This window comes from Erythrolamprus reginae, chromosome 8 (genome assembly GCF_031021105.1).
Source record: "Erythrolamprus reginae isolate rEryReg1 chromosome 8, rEryReg1.hap1, whole genome shotgun sequence".
Taxonomy (NCBI): Eukaryota; Metazoa; Chordata; class Lepidosauria; order Squamata; family Dipsadidae; genus Erythrolamprus; species Erythrolamprus reginae.
The window spans coordinates 22,102,206-22,129,559 of record NC_091957.1 but is presented as its reverse complement, the minus strand read 5'-3'; the positions used below and the strand labels follow the sequence as shown (position 1 = coordinate 22,129,559).

Genomic DNA, 27,354 nt, shown 5'->3' with positions numbered 1-27,354 from the left:
TCTGCGGCGGCGCCCCCTCGCTGGCCGAAATGTCAAGCCCGCGCTCCGTCGGGCGCGCGGGCGTCTTAACCACTCCTGCCGTCGCCGGCTGCGGGAGTCCGGCGCCCCGCGGCTGCCTCCGCCGCTTCTCCTCCTCCTCCTTCCTCCGCCGCCGCGCCAAGCCGCCTCCTCCTCCTCCTCCTCCTCCGGCGGCGGCGCCTCTTGCAAGGTGTAGCCGCTTCCAACCGGCGAAGCAGCCGCCACCGCCGCCAGCATGCCGGCCATCAAAAGGGAGCGCCTGGATGGCGAGGAGCTGGCGCTGGCCGCCTTCCACCACCAGCCGCCGTGCATGGAGGCGCTGCCGGAGTACCTGGTGCCTTTGGCGGTGGTGGCTCCGCACCCGCCTCCTCCGCACCCGCCGGCTGGGTCGTACCAGCAGCTCTTAGCGGCCGCCGTGGTGGCCCACCAGCACCAGCACCACCAGCGCGCCTACTTGGAGTTCCACGCGGCGGTACCCCCGCCGCCCCCGCCTCTGCCCGAGGAGCTGGCGCTGGAGCGCTTCTCCTCCGCCTCCTCCGGCAGCGTTGTAGCCGCCGCTGCGCCGGACTTCCAGCCCTTCCTGGAGCGGGGCGAGCCGTGCCTGGAGGTGGAGTGCGGCGACAACCGAGCGCTGCTCTACATCCGCAAACTCTGCCAGGGCAGCAAAGGGCCCTCCATCCGCTACCGGGGCGAGTGGCTCACCCCCAACGAGTTCCAGTTCGTCAGCGGCCGCGAGACGGCCAAGGATTGGAAGCGGAGCATCCGGCACAAAGGTCAGCCGCTGGCGGGCGGACGGACGGACGTCGGAGGAGTCCCACAGGAGAACCGGTGGGAAGGCGGGGGGGGGGGAGAAGAAGAGGACGGGCGGGCGGGCAGGGGGTGAGCGCTCTCCTTGCTCTTCCGAGCCTCCGGGCTGGGGGTGTGCGGAGGCGCTCTCGCCACTTCCTCCCAATTGGCTCTTTAATTGAACGGAGTATAGGATGGCGGGCAAGGCGGCGGGGAATGGTCTCCCGAGGTTCCGGTGTGTGTGTGTGTGTTTGTTTTAGCTGGCGCTCTGCACCTGGGTACAGGCGCTCTCGCCACTTCCTCCCACTTGGCTCTTCAATTGGACGGAATATAGGATGGCGGGCAAAGTCCTTGAGGAAGGCGGCGGGAGAGGCTGGGGGTCTTCCTAGGCGCGCGCGTGTGTGTGAGAGAGGCACTCTGCACCTGGACAGAGGCACTCTCTCCACTTCCTCCCTTAGCTCTTCAACCGAGCGGGAATGATAGGATGGCGGGCAAAGCCCCGAGGAAGGCGGCGGGGGTGGGCGAAGTCTGAGCTATCTTGAGGCACTCTCGCCACTTCCCCCCCTCGGTTCTTCAACCGGATGGCTGGATTATTAGGATGGCGGGCAAAGCCCCGAGGAAGGTGGCCGGTGTGTGTGTTTGCTTGTGTGTACAAACTTGCTTTTTGTCTTAAAACGGGGAACCCCCTCGACACCCCTCCGCGGGATCTTGAGGCGGGGCGCTTGGGCCAGGGAGGGGGAGGAACGCGGGGCAGCCTTGGATTGCGCGCAGTCTGCTTTTAGGACGGAGGCGGGCGATGGAGGGACGTTTGCCCCCTCCCCACTCAGTCCTCCCCTCCTCCCGGGTTCGTCCACGCGGGGTGCGGGGAGAGCTCCCGGGGAAGGAAGCCGAGGCTTGCGTGCCAGAGTTTCCCCTCCGCGCGGTTGGAAAGTTGCGCAGAGGCGCGGAGGTGCCTCCCCCGCTCGGGGCGGGCAAAGCGGGGAGGGGAGGGGAGGGGGGAGCCAGACGGCAACGCCGGCAGCCGCGCGCCTCACTTCCAACCCACCGGCCCGCCTGGCGCGGAGAGCGCAACCGCCCCTCTCTTCCGCTTGGCTTGCGCAAATGGAGCCGCGGCGACCTTCCAAAGCCGGAACGCTCCGAGACGGCGACGGCGGCGGCGGCGGCTTTGGCGCCTGGAAGCCGGTGGGTGGCGGAGAGGGGAGGGGAGGGGAGGGGGAGGAAGGCACCGCGGGGCGGGAGGCGTCCACCCTCCTTCCCGGAGTTGGACGGCCAGCTGTTGTTTACGTCTTGACCGGGGCTGCGCGGAGGAGGGGGGATCCAATGCAACCCCCCCTCATGCACTGTGTGCACTTGACCGGGGCTGCGCGGAGTGGGGAACGCCAATGCAAACCCCCCATAACTTGTATGTGCTGCGCGGGGGGCTCCAATGCAAACCCCCATTCACTGTGCGCTTGACCGGGGCTGCGCAGGGGGTGGAGGGGATCCAAAGCCATCCCCCCATGCACTGTGTGTGCGCTTGACGGCGCTGCACGGGGTAGGAAGCGCCAATGCAAACACCCATACACTTGTGTTTGTTGCGCGCGGGGGGCTCCAATGCAGCCTCCCCATGCACTGTGTGCGCTTGACCGGGGCTGCGCAGGGGGTAGGGGGCTCCAATGCAGCCCCCCATACACTTGTGTGTGCTGCGCTGGGGGGACTCCAATGCAACCCCCCATGCATTATTGGGTGCGCTTGACCGGGGCTGCGCGTGGCAGGGGGGTTTCAATGCAAAAGTCCCCCATGCACTCCCAGCCCCGACGGCTCCCTTAGCCTTGACTGCTGCTGCCCGGGGACCCCCCCCCCAAGAGATACTGGAGTCGCCTTGCAGCTGGAGCCCCGCTTTGCCCGTCGGTCCTTGTGCCATGCTTGGATTGCAACCGCCAATTGGGGGGTGGGGGCTGCTACAGAAGCCCAAAGCGGGCTAGGGGGGAGATCCCCACGGAGGGCAGGTGGGCCGCAGGGCTGGGGGGGGTCCCTCCATCCCCCCTGCCTGAGGAGGCGCCTCCGGCTCTCTTCCCTCCTCTTTGCAAAACAGAGCCTGAGGCGCCTCGTGTGCGGCGTGGGCGTTCAGACGCCGGCTGGGACTTTGGTCTTTCCCCCCCCTCCCGCTTTGTGTGTGTGTGACTGTGTGTTGTGAGTGTGTGGCTTTGACATATCATTAGCAGGATGCGAGGAGCGGAGACGGGGCGGGCGGGGGGGGGGGAGAGAGACCGGCGAAAGGTCGTTTGCAGGCGGGTTTGATTGACACCTCGCCTTGTTTATTGATCGCCTGGAGGAAGAAGGGGGGTGGGGGGGAGGAGAGGAGGGGGGTCAGCCCCGGCCCGCCGCTCTAATGAAGCCTCACCCCCCCCCAACCCCGCTTCCTTTGCCTCTGGAGAGCGCTTGTCCGCCCCCTCCCCTCCTCCGCAGTCGGTTGCTTGGAGGGAGAGAGAATTGGGGAGGGGGGATACACTGTACAGCCCTTACTGCATCCAGATTGGGGGGGAGGGGGAGAAAGAAGGCAGCCTGCCTCCCTCCTCCTCCCAATCCCCCCCAACCTCTTCCTTGTCTCTCCCCCCTCCCCATTAGTCGCCTTTTCAGTCTAGCCAAGGTCTGTCTTGCCTTCCTTCCTTCCTTCCTTCCTTCCTTCCTTTCTTTCTTTCTTTCTTTCTTTCTTTCTTTCTTTCTTTCTTTCTTTCTGGCCTTTCTTTCTTTCTCTCTCTTAACTTCCTTCTTTCCCTCTTTCCTTCCTTCTTTCTCTCTCCTTCCTTCTTTCTTTCCTTCCTTCCTTCTTTCTCTCTTTCCTTTCTTTCCCTTCTTTCTTTCTTTCTTTCTTTCTTTCTGGATTAGTTAAGAGCTAATGAGGCTGGGTGGGGGGCATGCTTCCTCTTCCTCCTTTCCCTAGGAGAGGGTTCAATTAAAGAACAGGCTGGGGGGGCTTTGGAGGGGCTGTGCCTGGGGGGGGGAAGAGGGGAGGGCTGATGGTTTTTTTGTGCAATGCCTTCTCTTCCGTGCCAACCTAAACACTTTCTCTCTTTCTCTGCCCCCTTCCTCCTCTCTCCTTACCTCCCCTTTTTTCCCCTTTCCTGCACCCAGGGAAAAGTTTGAAGACGCTTATGTCCAAAGGAATTTTACAGGTACATCCACCAATCTGTGATTGCCCTGGGTGTCGAATTTCGTCTCCAGTGGTAAGATGCTCGAGAAAAAAATCGAACCCACAGTAACGAACCCAAAATGAATCTGGATTTTTCTCTCTCTTTCTTCTTTGTGGTGCTCTTCACCTTGCTTCTGTGTTTTGTTTTCTCTTCTGGATTAAGTCTGTCTTTTGAAAAGGAGGTCAACAACCTTTGGACCCGTTTCTGGGAAGACAGTTTTTTGGGGCTGGGGGGAGGGAGGGAATGGTTCCAGTTTTGCTAACTTGCCAGCCATTCGCCTCCAGCTGCGGGACCTGGTTCTGATTTAAAAGAAGTGGGTGGGAAGGGAAGTCCATCTTCTCTGTATCTACCAACCTACCTCTCTTTTTATCATCCATCTATCTGTCTGCCTGCCTGCCTGTCTATCTACCTACACCTATCTACTTATCCTTTCTCTCTCTCTTCCCCTACCCATCTACCCATATCTCTCTACCCATATATCTCTCTCTCTACCCATCTATCATCTATCAACTCTCTCTCTCTCCCTACCCATCTCTCTCTCTCTTCCCCCCCCATCTACCTATATCTCTCTCTACCCATCTACATCTATCTACATCTATATTTATATATCTATATATCTATATACACACCCATCTATCATCTATGTATCATCTCTCTTTCCCATTACCCATCTCTCTCTCTCTCCCCCTCTCCCCCTCTCCCCCTCTCCGCCTGCCTGCCTGCCTGCCTGCCTGCCTGCCTGCCTGCCTGCCTGCCTGCCTGCCTGCCTGCCTGCCTGCCTGCCTGCCTGCCTGCCTGCCTGCCTGCCTATCTATCTATCTATCTATCTATCTATCTATCTATCTATCTATCTATCTATCTATCCATCTATCTATCTACTCTCTCTCCCACTACTATCTCTCTCTCTCCCTATCTACTTATCTACCTACCCACTACCTACCTACCCATCTATCTATCATCTCTCTCTCCCACCACCCATTTTTCTCTCTCTCTGCCTTTCTACTTATCTACCTACCTACCTATCTTCCATGCATCCATCCATCCAATTTCTTACCCACCCTCTTAGAGGATGAAAGGCAACCCAACCGGATTTGCATCTCTCCTTTGGGATCAGACACCAAGGACTTGTTTCTGGCGTCTTCCGAAGATCATGTCCACTGCTTAGAAGAATTGAGAAAGGAGATGGTTGGTGTGCTTTTTAAAGCTCTCCAGATTTTGTAATATATATATAAATATATATATATACTGTATATATTAAAAAACCATGTAGTTGAGAGCAGTTGTGTTCACACAGGCAACGGAGGCATATTTTGTCTGGGGGGAAAAACCACTGCTGCCTTTCTCTGGTTTGGTTTTGTGTGTGTGTGCTTTTTCCCCTTTTGACTTTTGCATGTTTTGGGGTGATAAAATTTTTTGCCACTGGTGTTGAGTAGAAAGCTAACGAAATTTCAGATCTGCTGGTTCACCCAAATGTGTTTTTAGGGGGGGGAAGAACATTTGGATGCGAGGCTGCGATGCCACCGAATGTTTTATTGACTTTTTATAATTTCATAAGGGTGTTGTCGTATTTTGGAGCGGGAAGGGAGAAAGCAGTTCCAGCAGCGAGAAATAGCTGGATCGGTGACTGTGGAAAGCGGAGAGGAAATTGGGTTTGATGGATTGCCACTCAGGTGTCTGATGTGGTGTTGCCGATGGTAAGGTTTTGCATGGCAGGGTTTGTGTATGTGTGTGTGTGTGTGACGACAAACAGATTAGCCTCACCACTTTCTGACGGGGGCATCCATAGCAGGGCAAGTTTTGCCGTTTGGTTTTGCACAGCATCGCTGGTTTTGTGATTAAAGTCAGATGCTTGTATTTGCTTGTGGGGGGGGGGGGGGAGAGAAGAATTTGGCATTTGAGAAAACCCCGCGGGATCCGAATTGCGTACATAACTTGTAAGGCTGGTGGAAAAACAGATGTCTGGCATTGCTTATTTTTAAAACACATCTGGGAAAAGAAACAAGGAACGGATTAAAAAAAACAACAACCAACAACCCAAATCTGTTTTGGGTTTTTTTGAGATGGGGTGGGATGAACTCTTAAAAAAAGAGATCTGTCACAGATTTGCACATGTGGCTGTAAAGATGTGGTAATGACATTTGAACCAATTTCATTCCGGATTAAATTCTTAGCCAAGATGATGAGTAGAAAGCGGACCTAATAGGGAGAGACTATTTCTAGCTGAAATAAAGGAAGCTTGGAGATAAGCGTAGGTCCTTCTATATCTGAATTCTCCACAGTTGCTATGCTCAAAATATATTCCTGGGTCGAACCTACGTTCAATTCTGAGTGTTTGCCTTTCGTGCCAGATGTCAAGATTTGAAGTTTTTTTTAAAAAAAACCTGCATTCTATAAGCATGCCATTTTTATATTTTCCCGTAGATGAATATTTAGCCTGCTAGCTAGCTAGCTATTTATTTATTTATTTATTTATTCATTCATTCATTCATTCATTCATTCATTCATTCATTCATTCATTCATTTATTTATTTATTTATTTTTGTGTTTGTTTGTTTGTTTGTTTGGTTGGTTGGTTGGTTGGTTTTTTGTTTGTATACAAAGATATACCAATATTTATATACATGATACCAGTAAAAGAGAAACTTTAGGACAGGGGACGGAAGGCACGCTGGTGCACTTATGCACACCCCTTACTGACCTCTTAGGAATTGGGAGAGGTCAACAGTGGATAGTATAAGGGTAAAGTTTTGGGGGTCAGGTGATGATACTACAGAGTCTGGTAGTGAGTTCCAGGCATCAACTCTTCGGTTACTAAAGTCGTATTTCCTGAAGTGGAGTTTGGAGCAGTTTACTTTAAGTTTGTATCTGTTGTGTGCTCTTGTGTTTTTGTGGTTGAAGCTGAAGTAGCCGTTGACAGGAAGGATGTTGTAGCAAATGGTTTTATGCTTAGGTCGTGTTTAAGGCGAGGTAGCTCTAAGCTTTCTAAGTCTAGGGTATTCTGTTGCGAGTGGAGGGTTCTTCTAATAAAGTATCTCTGGACATTTTCTGGAGTTTTTCTGTCCGAAATGAGGTGTGGGTTCCAGACAGATGAGCTGTATTCAAGAATTGGTCTGGCAAATATTTTGTATGCTCTGGTTAGTAGTGTGAGATTGCTGGAGTAGAAGCTAGTAGTATTCCAGTAGCTGGAATCTTATCACATATGAAGCCAAGCCATTGCTTGAGGATATATATATTTTTTTGCCGTGTGTTTAAAATCTGGTGTGACTCCAGAATTTTGCAGGTTATAAACGTATGACTTAGTCTAATGTGTGAATGCAGTCAGTGGTACATTAATAAAACATGAAGAAAGCAAAGTAAGATTCACCTGCTATGTGAACCTTGAGTATCTTCAGTGAGTATTTTTAGGCGTGATCTTAAATGGACTTTGGGGGGGGGCGGGATAGTAGAAAGAACACTGGAAGGCCTTGAGGTACTTTGTCGATGGGGTCGTGATGGGTCGGACACGACTTCACAACAGCAATATAATGTACCCTAAAATTTGAGTTTGGCATTTCCACGGATCCACTTAATATGGTACAGTGATACCTCGTGTTATGAACCCCTCGTCATTCGAACCTGGGGTTTAAGATTTTTTTGCCTCTTCTTCCGAACTATTTTCACCTTACGAACCCACCGCTGCCACTGGGATGCACCGCCTCCGGACTTCTGTTGCCAGCCGAAGGCTCCCCACATTGGGAAACCCCACCTCCGGACCTTCCGTTGCCAGCGAAGCGCCCGTTTTGCACTGCTGGGATTCCCCTGAGGCTCCCCTCCATGGGAAATCCCACCTCTGGACTTCCGTGTTTTTGCGATGCTGCAGGGGAATCCTGCAGGAGGAGGTGGAGTTTCAAGGACTTCCGTGTTTTTGCGATGCTGCAATTTCGCTGGGAAACCCCACCTCCGGACTTCCATTGCCCCTGCAGCATTGCAAAAACAGGTATCCCCTGGAGGGAAGCGTCAGGGGAATCCCAGCAGTGCAAAAACGGGTGCTTTGGCTGGCAAAAGTGGTGAGTTTTGGGCTTGCACGCATTAATCGCTTTTCCATTGATTCCTATGGGAAACATTGTTTCGTCTTACGAACATTTCACCTTAAGAACCTCCTCCTGGAACCAATTAAGTTGGTAAGACAAGGTATCACTGTACTTTTTTTTTTAAAGGTATCTGTATTTCTGTTATATATCCCTGGGTTAAGTCTGTATGCGAGTAAGCAGATTCTCAAATTTTATCCAAAATATCAAGGAAAATATGGATTGGCTTAGTGGTTGTACAATCTGCAGGGACTTCTTTGCATATTATCTTTATCTTTTATCTATTTATTAGAAGTTGGTGGGTGCTCCATCACTGGAGGCTTTTAAGAAACGGGTAGATAGTCATTTGTCTGAGTGGAATAGGGTTTCCCGCTCGAGTAGGGGGTTGGACTGGAAGACTTCCAAGGGTCCTCCCAACTTTTGTTATTCTGAATATTTTGAACCATCGGTGGGTGGCACATTTTTCATAGTACTTTGGTTAAACATTCAAGGCTTATCCATAAGTATATGAGCCGAGGTGGCACAGCGGGTAGAGTGCAGTACTACAGGCCACTAAAGCTGACTGCTATATCTGCAGATCAGTGGTTCAAATCTCATCACCGGCTCAAGTTTGACTCAGCCATCCATCCTTCCGAGGTGGGCAAAATGAGGACCCGGATTGTGGGGGCAATAGGCTGGCTCTGCTAAAAAGTGCTATTGCAAAAATGTTGTAAGCTGCCCTGAGTCTAAGGAGAAGGGCGGCATTAAAAAAGAAAGAAAGAATAAGTAAATAAATAAATATATGGCATAGAGATCTCTAACTTTAAAACCACGGTTCACCTATCCAGCCAAAACTGAATTCAGTGGTGTGTGTTTGTTGCGGATCCTGCCAAGTTTTGTTGTCGCAAGTTTTGGGGTGAAGAGAAATGTAGCCTTTATGGGACTGCTTGGTGGGTGGGGGCTAAATTGCACATCTCTTTACATGGATTGAGAAACGTTTTGCCTCATTAGCTGCGGTGTGTGTGCCGAACACGCCTCGAAAACGAGAATTGGAAGCGAAACCTCTCGAGCCGGAAGATCAAACGTGGAGGATCTGAAGTGCTGTGCCATCATCTCTAATTAAAAAGAGAAATTTGCCAAGGATTTGCTTGCCCCTTCGACTCAATGGGGTGTTTGGACTTTGGTTCCACCCTGGCTCCCTCCCAGGCAGAGAGCTGGAAAGGTGTTTTTCATGGGGATAATTAGCTTAAATTATTAGCCAAGAATAACTTAAAAGCAGCCACGCTATGCCTAAAGGCTGAACAGTTGAAGATTAAACTAAGGCTAACTTTACGTAGCAATATGTGAGGCCTGACTGTCTATATATATATATATATATATATATATATATAAAAGCAAAATACAGTGGTACCTCTACCTAAGAACGCCTCTACTTACAAACTTTTCTAGATAAGAACCAGGTGTTCAAGATTTTTTTGCCTCTTCTCAAGAACTATTTTCCACTTACAAACCTGAGCCTCCGAAGCTGTAACCGGAAAAGGCCTCCGTGGGGCCTCTCTAGGAATCTCCTGGGAGGAAATGGCAGGAAAAGGCAGGGAGAAGCCTCCGTGGGGCCTCTCTAGGAATCTCCTAAGAGGAAACAGGGCCGGAAAAGGCGGGGAGAAGCCTCCGTGGGGCCTCTCTAGGAATCTCCTGGGAGGAAACAGGGCCGGAAAAGGCGGGGAGAAGCCTCCGTGGGGCCTCTCTAGGAATCTCCTAAGAGGAAACAGGGATGGAAAAGGCGGGGAGAAGCCTCTGTGGGGCCTCTCTAGGAATCTCCTGGGAAGAAACAGGGCCTCCACCCTGTGGTTTTTCCAGTCGTACACATTATTTGCTTTTACATTGTTTCCTATAGGAAAAATTGCTTCTTCTTTCAAACTCTTCTACTTAAGAACCTGGTCATGGAACAAATTAAAAGTAGAGATACCACTGTACCACTCTCTCATCACAAAATCTCCAGAAATTTAAACCTACAAACTTGAAACCTAACATATATGTTCCTCTTGGCTTCTAGGTGCTTGTTAAGAAAGGATTTTTTCAAAATGACCATCAGATCATTAATATATTTCTTAAGAATTATTATATTAACGTGCTCGGATGCTAAAGAGTTAGACGTTCTACTCCCCTTCCCCGCCTGAAAAGAGCCCTTTTCCAATTGCCAGTTGCCTTATACTAACACGCTCTGATGCTACCCCTTTGCTAAACTGGGTGTCAGTGTGGCCAGCGCGTGACTCATCTGGCCTGTGTCCTGGGAGTTTAGGTATTCTACTCCCCCTCCCCACCTGAAAAGAACTCTGTTCCAACTGCCACTTGCCTTATATTATACTCTGATGCTAACGTTCTACATATATTTCCAAGCTTTAATTGTAAATTTATCAATCTCGATAACATAGTTTCAGCGGGTATCCGGCTACTTAGTAGTTTATACACGCTAACCCCTTCCCCCTTCAAAATAAGCATTGCTGAATCATATTCAATTTTTTTTCTCCCCGTGGGTACTTCTTAATCCCAGACAGAACCCCGCAGGAATAATCACAAAACACCCTTCAACTTTCCTGTGGGACTAACCCAGCAGTCTATAAATACCTTCCTCATTAATCACCTTAGGCCTAAAGGAAAGCTAAATCTATTTAAAGAAAACAAGCTTCCCTACCCACTTCCTTGCCTCAGTCGCCCGGAGCCGAATCTTGACTCCCCACAGGTGAGTCGATGAATGCATAATTTCAGGCTGGGCTGCCTCTCTGAGCATGTATGCACACGCTGGAACACCAGCCTCCTCGTACTCAGAAGTCTGCCTAGCGAGGGGATTTCCCGTAGATATTTCCCCTTCTCAGTTTCGGTTTGAAAACAACGCTCCCGCCAATGGCTAGGGGTGGTTGGCATTTTTCGTTTTGGGTGAAACCGCCCGTTCGTGACTGTCTAACTACTTGGGTGGTTTTTGCAGGAGTGGGTTTTTTTCCCCTAAAGCAGAGGCCCTCAAACTTGGCAAATTTTCAGACTTGTGGACTTCAACTCCCCAAATTCTGGGAATTGAAGTCCGCAAGTCTGAAAGTGGTTGGGGTCGTGATTTCCGACAGTCTCAAAATGGGTGAACAATGCGGTCAGGCGGTAGGGAAAGCGAGGAGAATGCTTGGCTGCATAGCTAGAGGTAGAACAAGCAGGAGGAGGGAGATTGTGATCCCGCTGTATAGAGCACTGGTGAGACCCCATTTGGAATACTATGTTTAGTTCTGGAGACCTCACCTACAAAAAAGAGATTGATCAAATTGAACGGGTCCAAAGACGGGCTACAAAAATGATGGAAGGTCTGAAGCATAAAACTGATCAGGAAAGAGTTAATGAACTCAATCTTTATAGTCTGGGGGACAGAAGGGAAAGGGGGGACATGATCGAAACCTTTATGTTAAAGGGTTAAATAAGGTTCAGGAGGGAAGTGTTTTTAATAGGAAAGAATCCAAGAACAAGGGGGCACAATCTGAGGTTAGTTGGGGGAAAGATCAGAAGCAACGTGAGAAAATATTATTTGACTGAAAGAGGAGTAGATGCTTGGAACAAACTTCCAGCAGACGTGGTTAGTAAATCCACAGTCACTGAATGTAAACATGCCTGGGATAAACATAGATCCATCGTAAGACAAAATACAGGAAATCGTATAAAGGCCGACTAGATGGACCATGAGGTCTTTTTCTGCTGTCAGTCTTCTTTGTTTCTATTTTTCTAAGTTGCCAGGGTTGGAGACCCCTTCCCTAAAGGAAAGGAAGGAAGATTTAACATCTAAAGCCGTGATGGCGAACCTATGGCGCACGTGCCACAGCTGGCACATGGAGCATATCTGAGGGCACATGAGGCTTGCCCTATGTCAGTGGTTCTCAACCTGGGGGTCTGGACCCCTTTGGGTTTCGAACCACCATTTCCCAGGGGGGAAAGACAAATTCTCCATGGTGTTAGAAACTAAAGCTTCTATTCTGGCAGTTTGGGACATATTTTTTACAATCCGACCAATCAGGCGTTTACAGTGGGGGTGCCCTTCTGACCTTCTTGCCAATCTGCTTCAAGCTGTGTTGTGAGAATTGGCGCTCGGCTTATGGTTGGGGTTCACCACAACATGAACTGCTTGTCAGAAGGCCGTGGAAGGTAGACACTGCAACTGTCGTAAATGCGAGTCCATTGCCAAGTGCCTGAATTTTAATTACACGACCTTGCGGTTGTCCATAAGTAAAAAATGGTGGTAAGTCGCTTTTCTCGGGGCCGTTGTCATTTCGAACCGCCGCTAAAGAAAACAATTGTAAGTTCAGAGTCCGCAAGGAGTTGGGCAGCTCATAAATTTAATAAATTTATCAAAACACAGTCTCAACAAAATGCCCACGAGAGGAAAGTCCTGAAAGGCGGACCCCTCCCCCCTTCTAAAAAGAATTCATCTCTCTCCGCTTCCGTAGGTGGGAGATCTGGAGAGGTTGCAGACATGTTTTTGGCTTGTGTTATTTAGTCCAGTGTTTCCCAACCTTGGCAATTTGAAGATATTTGGACTTCAACTCCCAGAATTCCCCAGCCAGCGAATGCTGGCTGGGGAATTCTGGGAGTTGAAGTCCAAATATCTTCAAATTGACACGGTTGGGAAACACTGATTTAGACGTTGGATGCCCTGTACTGGATTAGTGTTTGTTTAAACAACCGCCACTCTGTTGACAGCTGCGAAACGGCTTCTTTTAAGGTCTGTTGAAGTGACAACAGCGCCTGGTGTGTGTGTGCATTTGTGTGTGTGTGTGTGTATACAACGGCTTAACCCTCCGAGCATTCATTAAGTTGCCGCTGTTCCGGGTTCACACAAACTCCTGAGTGGTAAACCCACCAGAAAAAGGTTGTCTCTCGCTAGCTAGGGATTGCAGAGACGCTGTTCCCACAACCTCTGGATTGCTCATTGCCTCGTCCAGCTTGCTAGGCTGGGCCAAGGTTGGTCCCTAGGTGGCTTGTCTATCCCTCAGGATCCTCGGCTTGACCCTGCTTGATTCAGTGATTGGGGGTGGGGTGGGGGTTCAGCAGGCTGTGTGAACCAGGCGCTCCTTGTGTGTGCTCGGATTTCCTGTCTTGTCAAAGTTTGGGGGAATATCCTCTGTTTTTGGCTCCCTCTGGGATTGGAGGCTGGAGCGTATATCTTCCCGTCCCTCCGTTTATCCCTCCTTCTATTCCTTCATCCCCCTCTCCATTCATCCCTTCCCCAATTCCTCCATCTCTCCATCCCACCCTCTGTCTATTTATCTCTCCTTTCTCCTTCCTTCCTTCCCTCCCCCGTTCTTTCATCCTTCCCTCCATTCTTCATTCCTCCCTCTCTCCATTCTACATACTTCCCACATCCCACCCTCTCTTCCTTCATCAGTCCATCCATTTATCCCTCCATCCATCTTTCTATTCCTTCACCTATCCCTTCCTCCCCATTCCTTCATCCTTCCCTCCCTTCTTCATTCCTCCCTCCCTTCATTCCTTCATCTCTCCCTCAATTCCTTCATCCCTCTTTCCATTCTTCATCCCTCCCTCCCTTCTTCATCCTTCCCTCTCTTCTTCATTCCTCCCTTCCTTCATCCCTCCCTTCATTCCTCCCTCCCTCCTTCCATTCTTCACCCTTCCCTCCATTCTTTATTCCTCCCTCCATTCCTTCATCTGTCCTTGCATTCTTCATCCCTCCCTTCTTCATTCCTCCCTTCCTTCATTCCTCGTTCCATACTTCATCCCCACTTCCCTTCATTCCTTCATCCCTCCTTCCATTCTTCATTCCTCCCTCCCTTCTTCATCCTTACCTCCCTTCTTTCTTCCTTCCTTCATTCCATCATTCTTCCCTCCATTCCTTCATCCCTCCTTCCATTCTTCATTCCTCCCTCCCTCCATTCTTCATTCCTCCCTTCCTTCATTCCTTCATCCCTCCCTCCCTTGATAACCTTCTCCCTTCCCCCTCACCTGCGAGGTCAGAGCGGGTTTTGCCACCTGGAGTAGCAAGGCGGTTCAGCCGGTTTTGCAGCCGGAGGGGAAAAAGCACACCGCCCCACCCCACCACCACGCTGGTTTCCTTAAGCCCGTATTCCGGGTCGGGTTCCGGTGTGCCCGTGTGCTGCTTTGCAGGGCAGTCTGGCCCAAGAACCTGGCCTGGAGTTCCCTTGTTTGGGGGGGTGGTGTAGGGGAGGCTCCATGAGTGAGTGGGGGTGGAGGGAGAAAGTTGGCGCTTCCTTTAACTTTCCAACTGTGTTATTATTCTGCTGTTCCAAAGATGCTGCAGGCCAAGCCACAAGGCTGGTCCTGCTTCCCAGGCATGGGGGTGGGGGGGGTGGGGGGATGTAGAAGCACCCCCAAGCTGACTAAACCCCTCCCCCCAAATTATTTAGCACAGGGCTGGGTATAAGCCATAAACCACAGGTTAGCTCCCAGGTCTGTCATTAAACTTACATATATACACACATACATATACACACATACATATACACATACATACATACATACATACATACATACATACATACATACATACACTGCTCAAAAAAATAAAGGGAACACTGGAACCCATCCTAGATCTAAATGAATGAAATATTCTCACTGAATACTTTGTTCTGTACAAAGTTGAATGTGCACAACAGCAGGTGAAATTGATGGTCAATTATAGAAACATAGAAGATTGACGGCAGAAAAAGACCTCCTGGTCCATCTTGTCTGCCCTTATACTATTTCCTGCATTTTATGTTAGGGTGGATCTATGTTTATCCCAGGCATGTTTATATTCAGTTACTGAATTCAACCACTTCTGCTGGAAGTTTGTTCCAAGGATCTACTCCTCTTTCAGTAAAACAATATTTTCTCACGTTGCTTCTGATCTTTCCCCCAACTAACATCAGATTGTGGCCCCTTGTTCTTGTGTTCACTTTCCTATTAAAAACACTTCTCTACTGAACCTTATTTAACCTTTTAACCCTTTCCTGGGAAATTTTTCTGGGCTCAGCTTCTTAAGTAGAAAATGGTTCTTGAGAAGAGGCAAAAAAATCTTGAACACCCAGTTCTTACCTAAAAAAGTTCGTAAGTAGAGGCGTTCTTAAGTAGAGGTACCATTGGCTGTTTTCATTGCCCACTGGAAACAAGCCAACATTTGGATCATTTCGCTGAAGACCGTGGTGTGCGTGTGTGTGTGTGTGTGTGATAGGGGAGAAAGTGGGAAGGGAAATAAATTAATACACGGAAGGGCAGGAGCAGGCGTCAGTCTTGTTAGCGATGTGTCAAGGGCAGACTAAGGGTGAGCGGAGATAAGTAATTTTGCTGTCAAAATTATTTAGAGATGTCATTAAAACTGCCTGGGGCTGTCTCCAGCGCTTTAGGCCATGAACGAGGGGTTTTAATTGGTGACAGCCGCTTACGGAAGGACTCGGGCGGTGTGCGTGCGGTGTGGTAGGACACCTGAAAGGTTGGCTGTGCATGTTCAACCTTTCAGGTGTGCTCAGGTTAAAATTCAACGGCGGTTGTCCATCTTGTCCGACTTGTAAAATATGCACGTGTTATGCATCCCACACAGGGTGGTTGGGGTGGGGTGGGGTTTTTTTGCAAATCATTTTTGGGGTTCTGTTACTTAATTTTGCAATGGTGGTGCAGCTGCTGTGTGCAAATTGTACCCCCCCCTCCCTGTTTTCCCAACTAGGCAAGCCCTTTAGCTACACAACAGATGTCAGAACTGTGTTGTTATTTTTTTTTTTTAAATTGGCCTTTTATTCAATCATCCAGCGTTTAATCAATACCCACCCTGTGTGAACAGGCTGGCCAGTTCCGAGGAGGGTCCTTATGACCGCATTATGAGTAAGTAGTGTACGGGTAGACGTAGTCCTCAAGTAATGACGGCAATTAAACCCAAAATCTATGTTGTTAAATGAGACATTTGTTAAACGAGTTTTAGAAACATAGAAGATTGAGGGCAGAAAAAGACCTCCTGGTCCATCTAGTTTGCCCTTAAACTGTTTCCTGTATTTTATCTTAGGATGGATCCATGTTTATCCCAGGCATGTTTAAATTCAGTTAATGTGGATTTACCAACCACTTCTGCTGGACGTTTGTTCCAAGGATCTACAGTACTACTCTTTCAGTCAAATAATATTTTCTCACGTTGCTTCTGATCTTTCCCCCAACTAACCTCAGATTGTGCCCCCTTGTTCTTGTGTTCACTTTCCTATTGAAAACACTTCTCTCCTGAACCTTATTTAACCCTTTAACATGTTTAAATGTTTCGATCCTGTCCCCCCTTTCCCTTCTGCCCTCCAGACTATACAGATGGAGTTCATGAAGTCTTTCCTGATCAGTTTTATGCTTAAGACCTTCCACCATTCTTGTAGCCCATCTTTGGACCTGTTCAATTTTTTTGCCCCATTTTGCTATCCCCCTTTTTTTTGGCCTCGGTTGTTAAGTGAAACTCTGGAGTTGCTAAGGTAAAAGCTGTTGACTTTTGCTAGACAGGTCGCGAAAGGGGATCATCGATCACATGAATCTGGAGCATTGCAACCATTATAAGAATAAACTGCCTGCCAAATGTCTGAATTTTTTGATCACACGGTATCCTGGAGATGCTCCAAAGAAAAATGGTCACTTTTAGTAACTTTAAATGGTCACTAAATGAACTGTTGTAAGTCGAGGACTACCTATGTTTGTCTCAGGCCAACTTTGATATCAACGTTGAGCAATAATTGTCCGATTATTATTTTTTAAAGCTCTGGTTCGTCTCTTTAAAATAAAAAAAATAACATCCTGATAAAAACCTTATAGCAGTGATGGCGAACCGCATGCTGAAAGTGTTTGTATTTGTGCTATTATGCGTGCGCATGCCCATATCCATTCCCCCATGCATGCCCCCTCCCCATTGCTCCTGCAGGCCTCACTGAAGCCTGGAACGGTTAAAAACCAGCCAAAACGGAAGTTCAGAAAAACTGACCTCCGGTTTGCCTGTTGGGCTGTTTTATGCCCTCCAGAGGCTTCAGAGAAGATTCCCTAAGGCTTCCGTAGGGTGAAACAGCCTTCCACAAGGCCATTTTGCCAATGGAATACTGTGTCCAGTTTATTTATTTATTTATTTACTTACTTACTTACTTACTTACTTACTTACTTACTTACTTACCTACCTACCTACCTACCTACCTACCTACCTACCTACCTACTTATTTATTTTGTCTAATACACAATGAGGGTTTTAGTGGGCATATATATATGTATATACTGTATACACATAGTAAAATACATGATGAAGGTTATAGTGGAGATACTCATAGTAAAATATATCTAAGAAAGAATAGAAAAGAAGATATAGTAATAGAACATATCAATGAACGAATAGAAGAAGAGATATAGGAATAGAAGAAAGATATAGGAGATATAGGTGAGCAATAGTACAGGGGACGGAAGGCACTCTAGTGCACTTGTACTCGCCCCTTACTAACCTCTTAGTAATCTGGATAGGTCAACCATAGATAATCTAAGGGTAAATTGTTGGGGGTTTGGAGATGACACTATGGAGTCTGGTAATGAGTTCCACGCTTTGACAACTCAGTTACTGAAGTCATAATTTTTACAGTCAAGTTTGGAGCGGTTAATATTAAGTTTAAATCTGTTGTGTGCTCTTGTGTTGTTGTGGTTGAAGCTGAAGTAGTTGCTTACAGGCAGGACGTTGCAGCATATGATCTTGTGGGCAATACTTAGATCTTGTTTAAGGCGTCTTAGTTCTAGGCTGTCTAGGCCCAGGATTGAAAGTCTAGTTTCGTAGGGTATTCTGTTTCGAGTGGAGGAGTGAAGGGCTCTTCTGGTGAAGTATCTTTGGACATTTTCAAGGGTGTTGATGTCTGAGATGCGATATGGGTTCCAAACGTATGAGCTGTATTCGAGGATGAGTCTGGCAAAAGTTTTGTAAGCTCTGGTAAGTAGTGTGAGTTTGCCAGAGCAGAAGCTACGTAGGATTAGGTTTACAACTCTTGAAGCCTTCTTGGCTATGTTGTTGCAGTAGGCTTTGGCACTTAAATCTTTTGTTGTTAGTATACCGAGGTCTTTAACCGAGTGGAGATTATCTGTGATAATTTGATTATTCAGTTCGTATTTGGAGTTCAGATTCTTTTTCCCAATGTGTAGGACAGAGCATTTGCTAGTTGAGATTTGGAGTTGCCATGTGTTAGACCACTCAGAAATAGAGTTCAGTTCTTTTTGGAGAGTAGTTGTGTTATCGGTGGTGTTGAAGAGTTTTACATTGTCGGTGAAGAGGACACAGTTGCTTGTGATGTAATCGCAAAGGTCATTGATGTAGAGAATGAAGAGCGTTGGTCCCAGTACACTACCTTGGGGAACACCGCTTTTAATTGGGAAGGGGGTGGATATGACCACTTGTTGTCTGTTTGACAGGAATGCTGTAATCCAGCTGTGGAGTGATCCTGAGATGCCATAGGATTTGAGTTTTAGGAGTAGTTTGTCGTGGACCACTGAATCAAAGGCTTTGCAGAAGTCAATATAAATTGCATCTATAGATTTCCCTTGATCTAGATGAGTTGTCTATATAATTTTGCAGTGGAGTTCTGGAGAGATGGATCAAAGTGAACAGGTCCAAACACGGACTACAAAAATGATGGAAGGTCTTAAGCCTAAAACTGATCAGGACAGACTTCATGAACTCAATCTGTAGAGTCTGGAGGACAGAAGGAAAAGGGGGGACATGATCGAAGCATTTAAACATGTTAAAGGGTTAAATAAGGTTCAGGAGGGAAGTGTTTTTAATAGGAAAGTGAACACAAGAACAAGGAGGCACAATCTGAGGTTAGTTGGGGGAAAGATCAGAAGCAACGTGAGAAAATATTATCTTACTGAAAGAATAGTAGATGCTTGGAACAAACTTCCAGCAGTCATGGTTGGTAAATCCACATTAACTGAATTTAAACATTCCTGGGATAAACATACCGTAGATCCACCCTAAGATAAAATGCAGGAAATAGTATAAGGGCAGACTAGATGGACCAGGAGGTTTTTTTTCTACGTATGTATGTATGTATGTATGTATGTATGTATGTATGTATGTATGTATGGTTTGTGTGTGTGTGTGTGTGTGTATGCACACACACACACGTATCCAGAAGGGAGATAGATACTCTGGATCTGTAAAGATGACTTTTTGGTCCGTTGCTAAGGCAACAGGCATGGGGAGCAAATATGATAGAAGAACTAGATAACCCTGTAAGTCCCCGCTAATTCTAAACAGGAGCCTTGATTAAGCCAGGGTTTATTTCCTGCTGGAAACTGGGGAGAGGGACTCTGAACTCCTCCAAGCTGGCTCAGGGACGCTACCTGCCTCACCTGTTCAGAAACACTGGCAAGCAGTAAGGGATTCGAACCTGTTTGCATGCCTTGAAGGTTGCCAAAATAGTTCTCCAAGGGTACAGAGGCACAGAATCCAAATCACGTGAAGTGTTAGTACCACTTTATGTAGCCTCAGTAAGTTTTCCACTCCTGGAATTAATGTATAGCAGTGATGGGAAACCTTTTTTTTGTTTGTATGCCAAAAGTGTGTGTGTTTGTGTGCGCTAGCATGCACACATCTACCCATACCTATTCCCTCTCCCACCATGCATGCGCACTTCCCTGCACTGCCTCTGCACACGTGCATAACTCCGCCCCTCTGTATGTGCACAAGCCTGGGACGGTGAAAAAAAAATGGCCGAATGGGCAAACCGGAAGTCTTTGGTCAACTTCCAGTTTGCCGGTTGGACTGTTTTTCGCCCTCCGGAGGCTTTCAGGGATGCTTCTTGAAGCCTCAGGGTGTGAAAAAACAGCACAACAGGCAAACCGGAAGTTCATTTTTCTAAACTTCCATTTTGCTCGTTGGCCGGTTTTTCACACTCCGGGGCTTTAGGAAACTTCCCTGAAACCTCTGGAAGGCAAACTGCCTTCCCCAAGGCCGAAAATCAGCAGGCCAGAACCCGCATGCATGCTGGAGCTGACATCGGGCAACGCCTCCGTGCCCTCTGATATGGCTACGCATGCCATAGGTTTATCATCACTGCTGTATGGAATGGAATGGAATAGAACAGAAATAGAATAGAATATTGGAATTAAGAATAGAATAGAATATTGGAGTGAAGAATAGAATGGAGTAGAGTAGAGTGGAATAGAATAGAAATGGAATAGAATAGGATGGAATAGAATATTGGAATGAAGAATAGAATAGAATACAATAGAATATTGGAATGAGGAATAGAATAGCATAGAATACTGGAATGAGGAATAGAATAGAATAGAATATTGGAATGAGGAATAGAATATTGGAATGAAGAATAGAATAGAATAGAATATTGGAATGAGGAATAGAATATTGGAATGAAGAATAGAATAGAATAGAATTTGGCCAAGTGTGATTGAACACACAAGGAATTTTTCTTGATGCACAAGCTTTCAGTCTACATAAAAAAATAGATAAGTTTTTGTCACCACCTTACAAAATAAAAAAAGATGTGGAGACTTTGGAAAAAATGTAGAGAAGAGCAACTAGGGTGATTAAAGACCTGAAGACAAAAACACATGAAGAACGATTGCAGGATCTGTGTTTGGCTAGTTGGGATACGATATCAATGTCCCAATATTTGAGGGGCTGCCACAGAGAAGAGGGAGTCAACTTGTTCTCCGAAGCACCAAACACTTTGGAAGACAGGACAAGAAACAAATGGACGGAAACTAACTGTTGTGGTTGGCTTCAGGCCAACTCCTGTGGCTGGGGATTTTGGTGAAGAGCCATGGGAGCTGTCTATTTCCAGAAGGCCAGCTATTTTTATTTTATTTATTTATTTGTCAAACAAGTATAGCATTATAGTACATATTAACATAACATAACATAACATAAGTAGAACATAGTAATAGAAAGGATAATAAGACATAGGGACATTAGGCACAAAAGTGCACTTATGCACACCCCTTACAGACCTCATACAAAAAGGGTGAGGTCAATTGTAGATAATGTAAGGTTGAAGATTTTGGGGTTGGGGAAGCAACAACAGAATCAGGTAATGAGTTTCAGGCAGTGACATATTTTCTGCAGTCAAGTTTGGAGCTATTTCCATTCAGTTTGTATCTATTATGTGGTGTTGTGTTGTTGTTAAAGATGAAGTAGTCACTGACAGGGAGTGCATTATGATGTATGGTTTTATGAACAACAGTTAAATCAGTTCAGAGACGACGTAGTTGTAAATTTTCTAGATGTAGTATTTGAAGTCTGGAGGAGTAAAAGGTTCCTCGGACTCATAAGGGGAAGAAATAATGAGGAACCCTGTCCTGAATCCTCGAGTATGAAGAATGTTGTGAAGACAAGAGCAGCTGCGCAAGGGCAGAAACAAATGATAGGACACAGCTTATAAGATTTAATGACGCTGCTGTAACCTTGATAAAAAATGGGAGGATCGGAGTGAGATGTGTGGGAGATTATCGTTTGAGCTTTGAAGAGAGATATTGTTGCATCGTGGTATCCTTCTGGTTTTGTGAATTTTTGTGAACTTTCTGACACTCAAGCAGGAAGGACTGTGGGGACTTGAGTGAGTAACTCTGACCTTCTGGACTAATAACTCAGCATTGCTTCTGCATTCCCGGAGGTGTACAGCCCTCTGTATATAAGGACACCTTTTTGTTTTATTCCTCCCATGTGGTGTGTTTGATTTATTACCTTGCTCTTGGGTGGCTAGAAGCTAGGCAGAACACTAACCAGGAAGGAGTAGCAACCTGGAATTAAGGAAAAACTGCCTAACAGTGAGGACAATTAGCCAGTGGAACAGCTTGTCACCAGAAATCGTGGGCGCTCCATCACTGAAGGTTTTTAAGAAGAGACTGGATGAGTCTTCCGAGAGGGGCGGCATACAAATCTAATAAATAATAATAATAATAATAATAATAATAATAATAATAATAATATGTCTGAAATAGTGTGGGGACTCCTTCATCAGGGGTATGGACTAGATAACCTCCAAGTTCCCTTCCAACTCTAGCAATCTATCCATCCATCCATCCATCCATCCATCCATCCATCCATCCATCCATCCATCTACTATTTTCCTTCCTTCCTTCCTTCCTTCCTTCCTTCCTTCCTTCCTTCCTTCCTTCCTTCCTTCCTTCCTTCCTTCCTTCCTTCCTTCCTTCCTTCCTTCCTTCCTTCCTTCCAGAGGACAGGGTCTCCTATTTGAGCAGGGGCTTGGACTAGATGACCTCCAAGATCCCTTCCAACTCTTATTCTGATTTTATGGTGCCCCATAGGAAGTGATTCAAAGATGCTCTTTGACAATTGATGTTTTTCTGAACAAAGTTGCTTTCTGCGGCTCTGCATTTAAAGAAGAGGAGCGAGATATTCTTAAAAGCCGTTTTAGAAGTTTGCTTGGCTCCAATTGGGGAGCGAGTGAAGCCTTTAAGCCCACCCACCCGGCCCCCACCTCCTCCTTCTCTTTCAATTTTTTTGGCAGCCGACTGGAACAAAAGAGCTTTTGAGGTTTTCGGATAGATTCCGCTTCATCTCGTTTCTTTGCCTGTTTTCTTCGCCGCCTTGGCGGTTTCTTGACAGGGTGCCATAAAAAATTGGGTTGGAGCAACAGAGCACATGAAAATCACAGCCGTCTGGAGAGGGAAGGAATTGATTTCGGGAGAGGCGGAACGGGTTTTGGGGTGAAATGGGTTTTGTAAAGAGATTTAGAGCCAAAAACCCCTCACCAACCATATTTTTGAATTCAGCCAGTTTTCTATCTGTTGCTTCTTGATGTTGGTTTTGGATTATTATTATTATTATTATTATTATTATTATTATTATTATTATTATTATTTAAATTAACAGGTTGGAAATACCTAAAAAAAGCCCTTATTTAGCATAATTTTTTTTGTGTGTTTGTAGAAATAGAGAAGGAGATTATGAAAGGTTCACATTCACATACCTAGTTAAGCTTTAACTGGGCACCTTGTAAACTGGATTGTATGTTCCTGGATCTGCCGCCCCCCCGTTGAATTGTGCTAGTGTTTAACAATCATTAAATGTTGTATCTCATGATTCTTGACAGATGTATCTTTTATGTACACTGAGAGCTTATGCAACAAAGACAAATTCCTTGTGTGTCCATCGCACGGCCAATAAAGAATTCTATTCTATTCTATTCCATTCCATTCCAGGTTACAGGTATCCCTCACTTAGTGACCGGAATTGCCATTAACAACATGGTTGTTAAGCAAAGCAGTCACTATGTGAAACTGCAATTGTGTTTACAATGTTGCTCCAGTTGTATAGACCTGCAAAGGTTCTGAATGTGAGGAATGGTTACAACATCATCACCACTGTAGCTGTGAATGGTCGCTAAAAGAGACTGTCACTAAACAAGGATTGACTGTAATGGGTTTGCTGTTGGCTTTGCCTCCCTGTTAAATTTACGATCATCCCTTGTTTTTGTTGTTGTCTCCAAGTAAGTTTGCAACAGAATTGTATAGCACCTGTAAATTTGGCTTTGAATCTTTAATTTCAGGGCATTTGAGAGAAAATGTGTAATAGAATTTTTATTTACAAGGATTTTCCCTCCCAAAAAAGAAAAAGAACCTTCTATACTGCTCAAAAAAAATAAAGGGAACACTCAAATAACACATCCTAGATCTGAATGAATGAAATAGTCTCATTGAATATTTCATTTGCACAACTATTCCATTTGCACAACAGCATGTGAAATTGATTGCCAATCAGTGTTGCTTCCTAAGTGGACAGTTTGATTTCTCAGAATTTGATTTCTTGATTTACTTGGAGTTATATTCTGTTCTTTAAGTGTTTCCTTTTATTTTTTTTTTAGCAGTGTATTATTCCATATACTCAAAAATTTGGGTAGTTTTCCTCAGTTTTGGCCACTTGGAGTCCAGCTTTTTAGATTGCAGTTGAGTTTGTAAGAAGAAAAATTGGAACAGCGATTTATCTGAAATAGCATAGCAATAGCATTTAGACTTATATACTGCTTCACAGGGCTTTTACAGCCCTCTCTAAGTGGTTTACAGAATCAGTGTCTTGCCCCCAACAATCTGGTCCTCTTTTGACCCACCTCGGAAGGATGGAAGGCTGAGTCAACCTTGAGCTGGGGGTGAGATTTGAACTGCTTAACTACAGCTAGCAGTTAGCTGAAGTAGTGTGCAGTGCTTGGGGCATATAAGTCTCTTTCCTGAGCAGGGGGTTGGACTAGAAGACCTCCAAGGTCCCTTCCAGCTCTCATTCTGTAATGAAACACCCCTGAGCTAAGGCCCACATATGGGAAAAGTGTTCGGAAACTACACATTGTGCAGAATCCAGCCTAGTAATTTGCATACCATGCAAATAACTGCAGAAGTGGCACAGTGGTTAGAGTGCAGCACTGCAAGCTACTTCAGCTAACTGCTAGCTGCAGTTCGGCAGTTCAAATCTCACCACCGGCTCAAGGTTGACTCAGCCTTCCATCTTCCAAGATGGGTCAGATGTGGACCCAGATTGTTGGGGGGCAAGAGGCTGATTCTGTAAACCTCTTAGAGGGGGCTGTGAATCACTGTGAAGCGGTACATAAGTCTTAAGTGCTATTGCTACTCCTCTCTCCCTTCCCCTTCCTTCCTTCCTTCCTTCCTTCCTTCCTTCCTTCCTTCCTTCCTTCCTTCCTTCCTTCCTTCTTCCTGGTTAGAATGTAGCATTGCAGGCTAGCTGCCCACTGCCAGCAGTTCGATCCTCACTGGTTCAAGGTTGACTTAGCCTTCCATCCTCCCAAGGTCGGTAAATCGAGGATCCAGATTGTTGGGGGCAGGAGGCTGACTCTGTAAACCACTTAGAACAGGGCCGTAAAGCACTGTGAAGCAGTAGATATTTTATTTTTATTTGTTTGTTTTGTCAAGTACGTATTGGTGGCATACAGAGACATAATAATATTTATATACATGATCCTAGTAAGAGAGAAACATTAGGACAGGGGATGGAAGGCACGCTGGTGCACTTATGCACGCCCCCTACTGGCCTCTTAGGAATCGGGAGAGGTCAACAGCGGATAATCTAAGGGTAAAGTTTTGGAGGGTTGGTGATGATACTACAGAGTCTGGTAGTAAGTTCCATGAATCAACTACTCGGTTACTGAAGTCATATTTCCTGAAGTTGAGTTTAGAGCGGTTTACTTTTAAGTTTGTATCTGTTGTGTGCTCGTGGGTTGTTGTGGTTGAAGCTGAAGTGGTCGTTGACAGGAAGAACTTTGCAGCAGATGATTTTATGGGCTATGCTTAGGTCGCGTTTAAGGCGACGTAGTTCAAAGATTTCTAAACCTAGGATTGAAAGTCTAATAGCATAGGGCAGTGTTTCCCAACTTTGGCAATTTGAAGATATCTGGACTTCAACTCCCAGAATTCCCCAGCCAGCATTCGCTGGCTGGGGAATTCTGGGAGTTGAAGTCCAAATATCTTCAAGTTGCCAAGGTTGGGAAACACCGGCGTAGGGTATTCGGTTGCGAGTGGAGGAGTACTATTGCCATCTTCCCAACCACATCCGAACCCTTTGCAGACCCAAGCGGAATCTCTTGCAGCCTGTGGATTTTAGCTTGTTTGTCCTTCCTTCTGACAACCCCCGCCCCCCCCAAAACCTAGCTTATGCCACCACCCTCCACCCGGATTCACCCTTCATTGCTTTTGTTCCGACAATCAATTCCTACATTGCGTGAGTGACTCCATGGGGAGGGGAAACTGCTTGCTTATTGATCGGCTGCACCGCGTGAAGAGAGGGGTTGCATCTTGAACAGGGAACAGTTCTTGGGGACACGGGCTGTGTAGGAAGTAGGCTTGGAAGGGGATTGCCCTGGCCTTCATCGTCATCATCATCATCATCATCCATAGAGATTTGTCCTCCTGGTCCTAGAAGGTCCTTTTTTGACAGGATCCTGCAGGCCAAGAATTCTGTCCATTTTTGCACTAAAACACCCACCGGCCTTTGAAGGTAGGAATACACTGCTAAAAAAATAAATAAAGGGAACACTTAAACAACACAATATAACTCCCAAGTGAATCAAACTTCTGTGAAATCAAACTGTCCACTTAAGAAGCAACACTGATTGACCATCAATTTCACCTGGTGTTGTGCACATTCAATTTGGTACAGAACAAAGTATTCAATGAGAATACAGTATTTCATTCATTCTGATCTAGGATGTGTTCTTTGAGTGTTCCCTTTATTTTTTTTAGCAGAACAGTGGTACCTCTACCTAAGAATGCCTCTACTTATGAACTACTTTTAGATAGAAACCAGGTCTTTAAGATTTTTTTGCCTCTTCTCAAGAACCATTTTCCACTTACAAACCTGAGCCTTGGAAACCGTAAACGGAAAAGGCAGGGAGAAGCCTCCGTGGGGCCTCTCTAGGAATCTCTTGGGAGGAAACAGGGCTGGAAAAGGTGGGGAGAAGCCTCTGTGGAGCCTTTCTAGGAATCTCCTGGGAGGGAACAGGGCCTCCACCCTCCCTGTGGTTTCCCCAATCGCACACATTATTTGCTTTTACATTGATTCCTATGGAAAAAAATTCTTCTTACAAACTTTTCTACTTAAGAACCTGGTCACGGAACGAATTAAGTTCGTAAGTAGAGGTACCAATGTATGTATGTATGTGTGTGTGTATAACCACAGGTTGCAAGAGATTCAGCCTCCTACATGGATTTTCGTAAACAGGCAGGTCTCAATGATCCAATTAAAAATGTAAAATATATACAACTTAGCAAAAATAAAAAAGGAACTTAGGTTTTAATCAGGGGTCCCCAAACTTGGCAACTTTAACTCCCAGAATTCTTATGTTAATATAAGGCAACTGGCAGTTGGAACAGAGTTCTTTTCAAGTGGGAAGGGGGAGTAGAATGCCTAAATTCCCAGCCCTGCAGGCCGGATGAGTCATGCACTGGGCACACCAATGCCCGATTTAGTGAAGGGGTAGCATCAGAGCATGTTCATATAAGGCAACTGGCAGTTGGAACAGAGTTCTTTTCAGATGGGGAGTGGGGGTAGAATGTCTAACTCTTTAGCATGAGAGCATGTTGCTATAATACTGTATAACAAGAAATACTAATGATCTGATGGTCATTTTGAAAAATCCTTTCTTAGTGAGGACCTAGAAACCAAGAGGAACATATGTGCCAAGTTTCAACTTTTCAGGCTTTACAGTTCTGGAAATTTTGTGATGAGTAAGTGGTATTTGGTTTTATATAGAGATTTATTTATTTATTTTTAAGAAAATATAATCTTTATTTATTTATTTATTTATTTTTATTTATTATTT

The 27,354-nt window shown here is 46.3% G+C and overlaps 1 protein-coding gene across 1 annotated transcript in view; it reads left to right on the top strand.

Annotated features, from left to right (window-relative positions):
- Positions 1-253: 253 nt before the first annotated feature.
- The window catches only part of SAMD11 (sterile alpha motif domain containing 11), a 130,210-nt gene continuing 103,109 nt past the window's right edge, over positions 254-27,354 (top strand). The window contains 2 exon segments of the mRNA XM_070759247.1: positions 254-791; positions 3,919-4,010. Coding sequence (XP_070615348.1) covers positions 254-791; positions 3,919-4,010 — 630 coding nt within the window.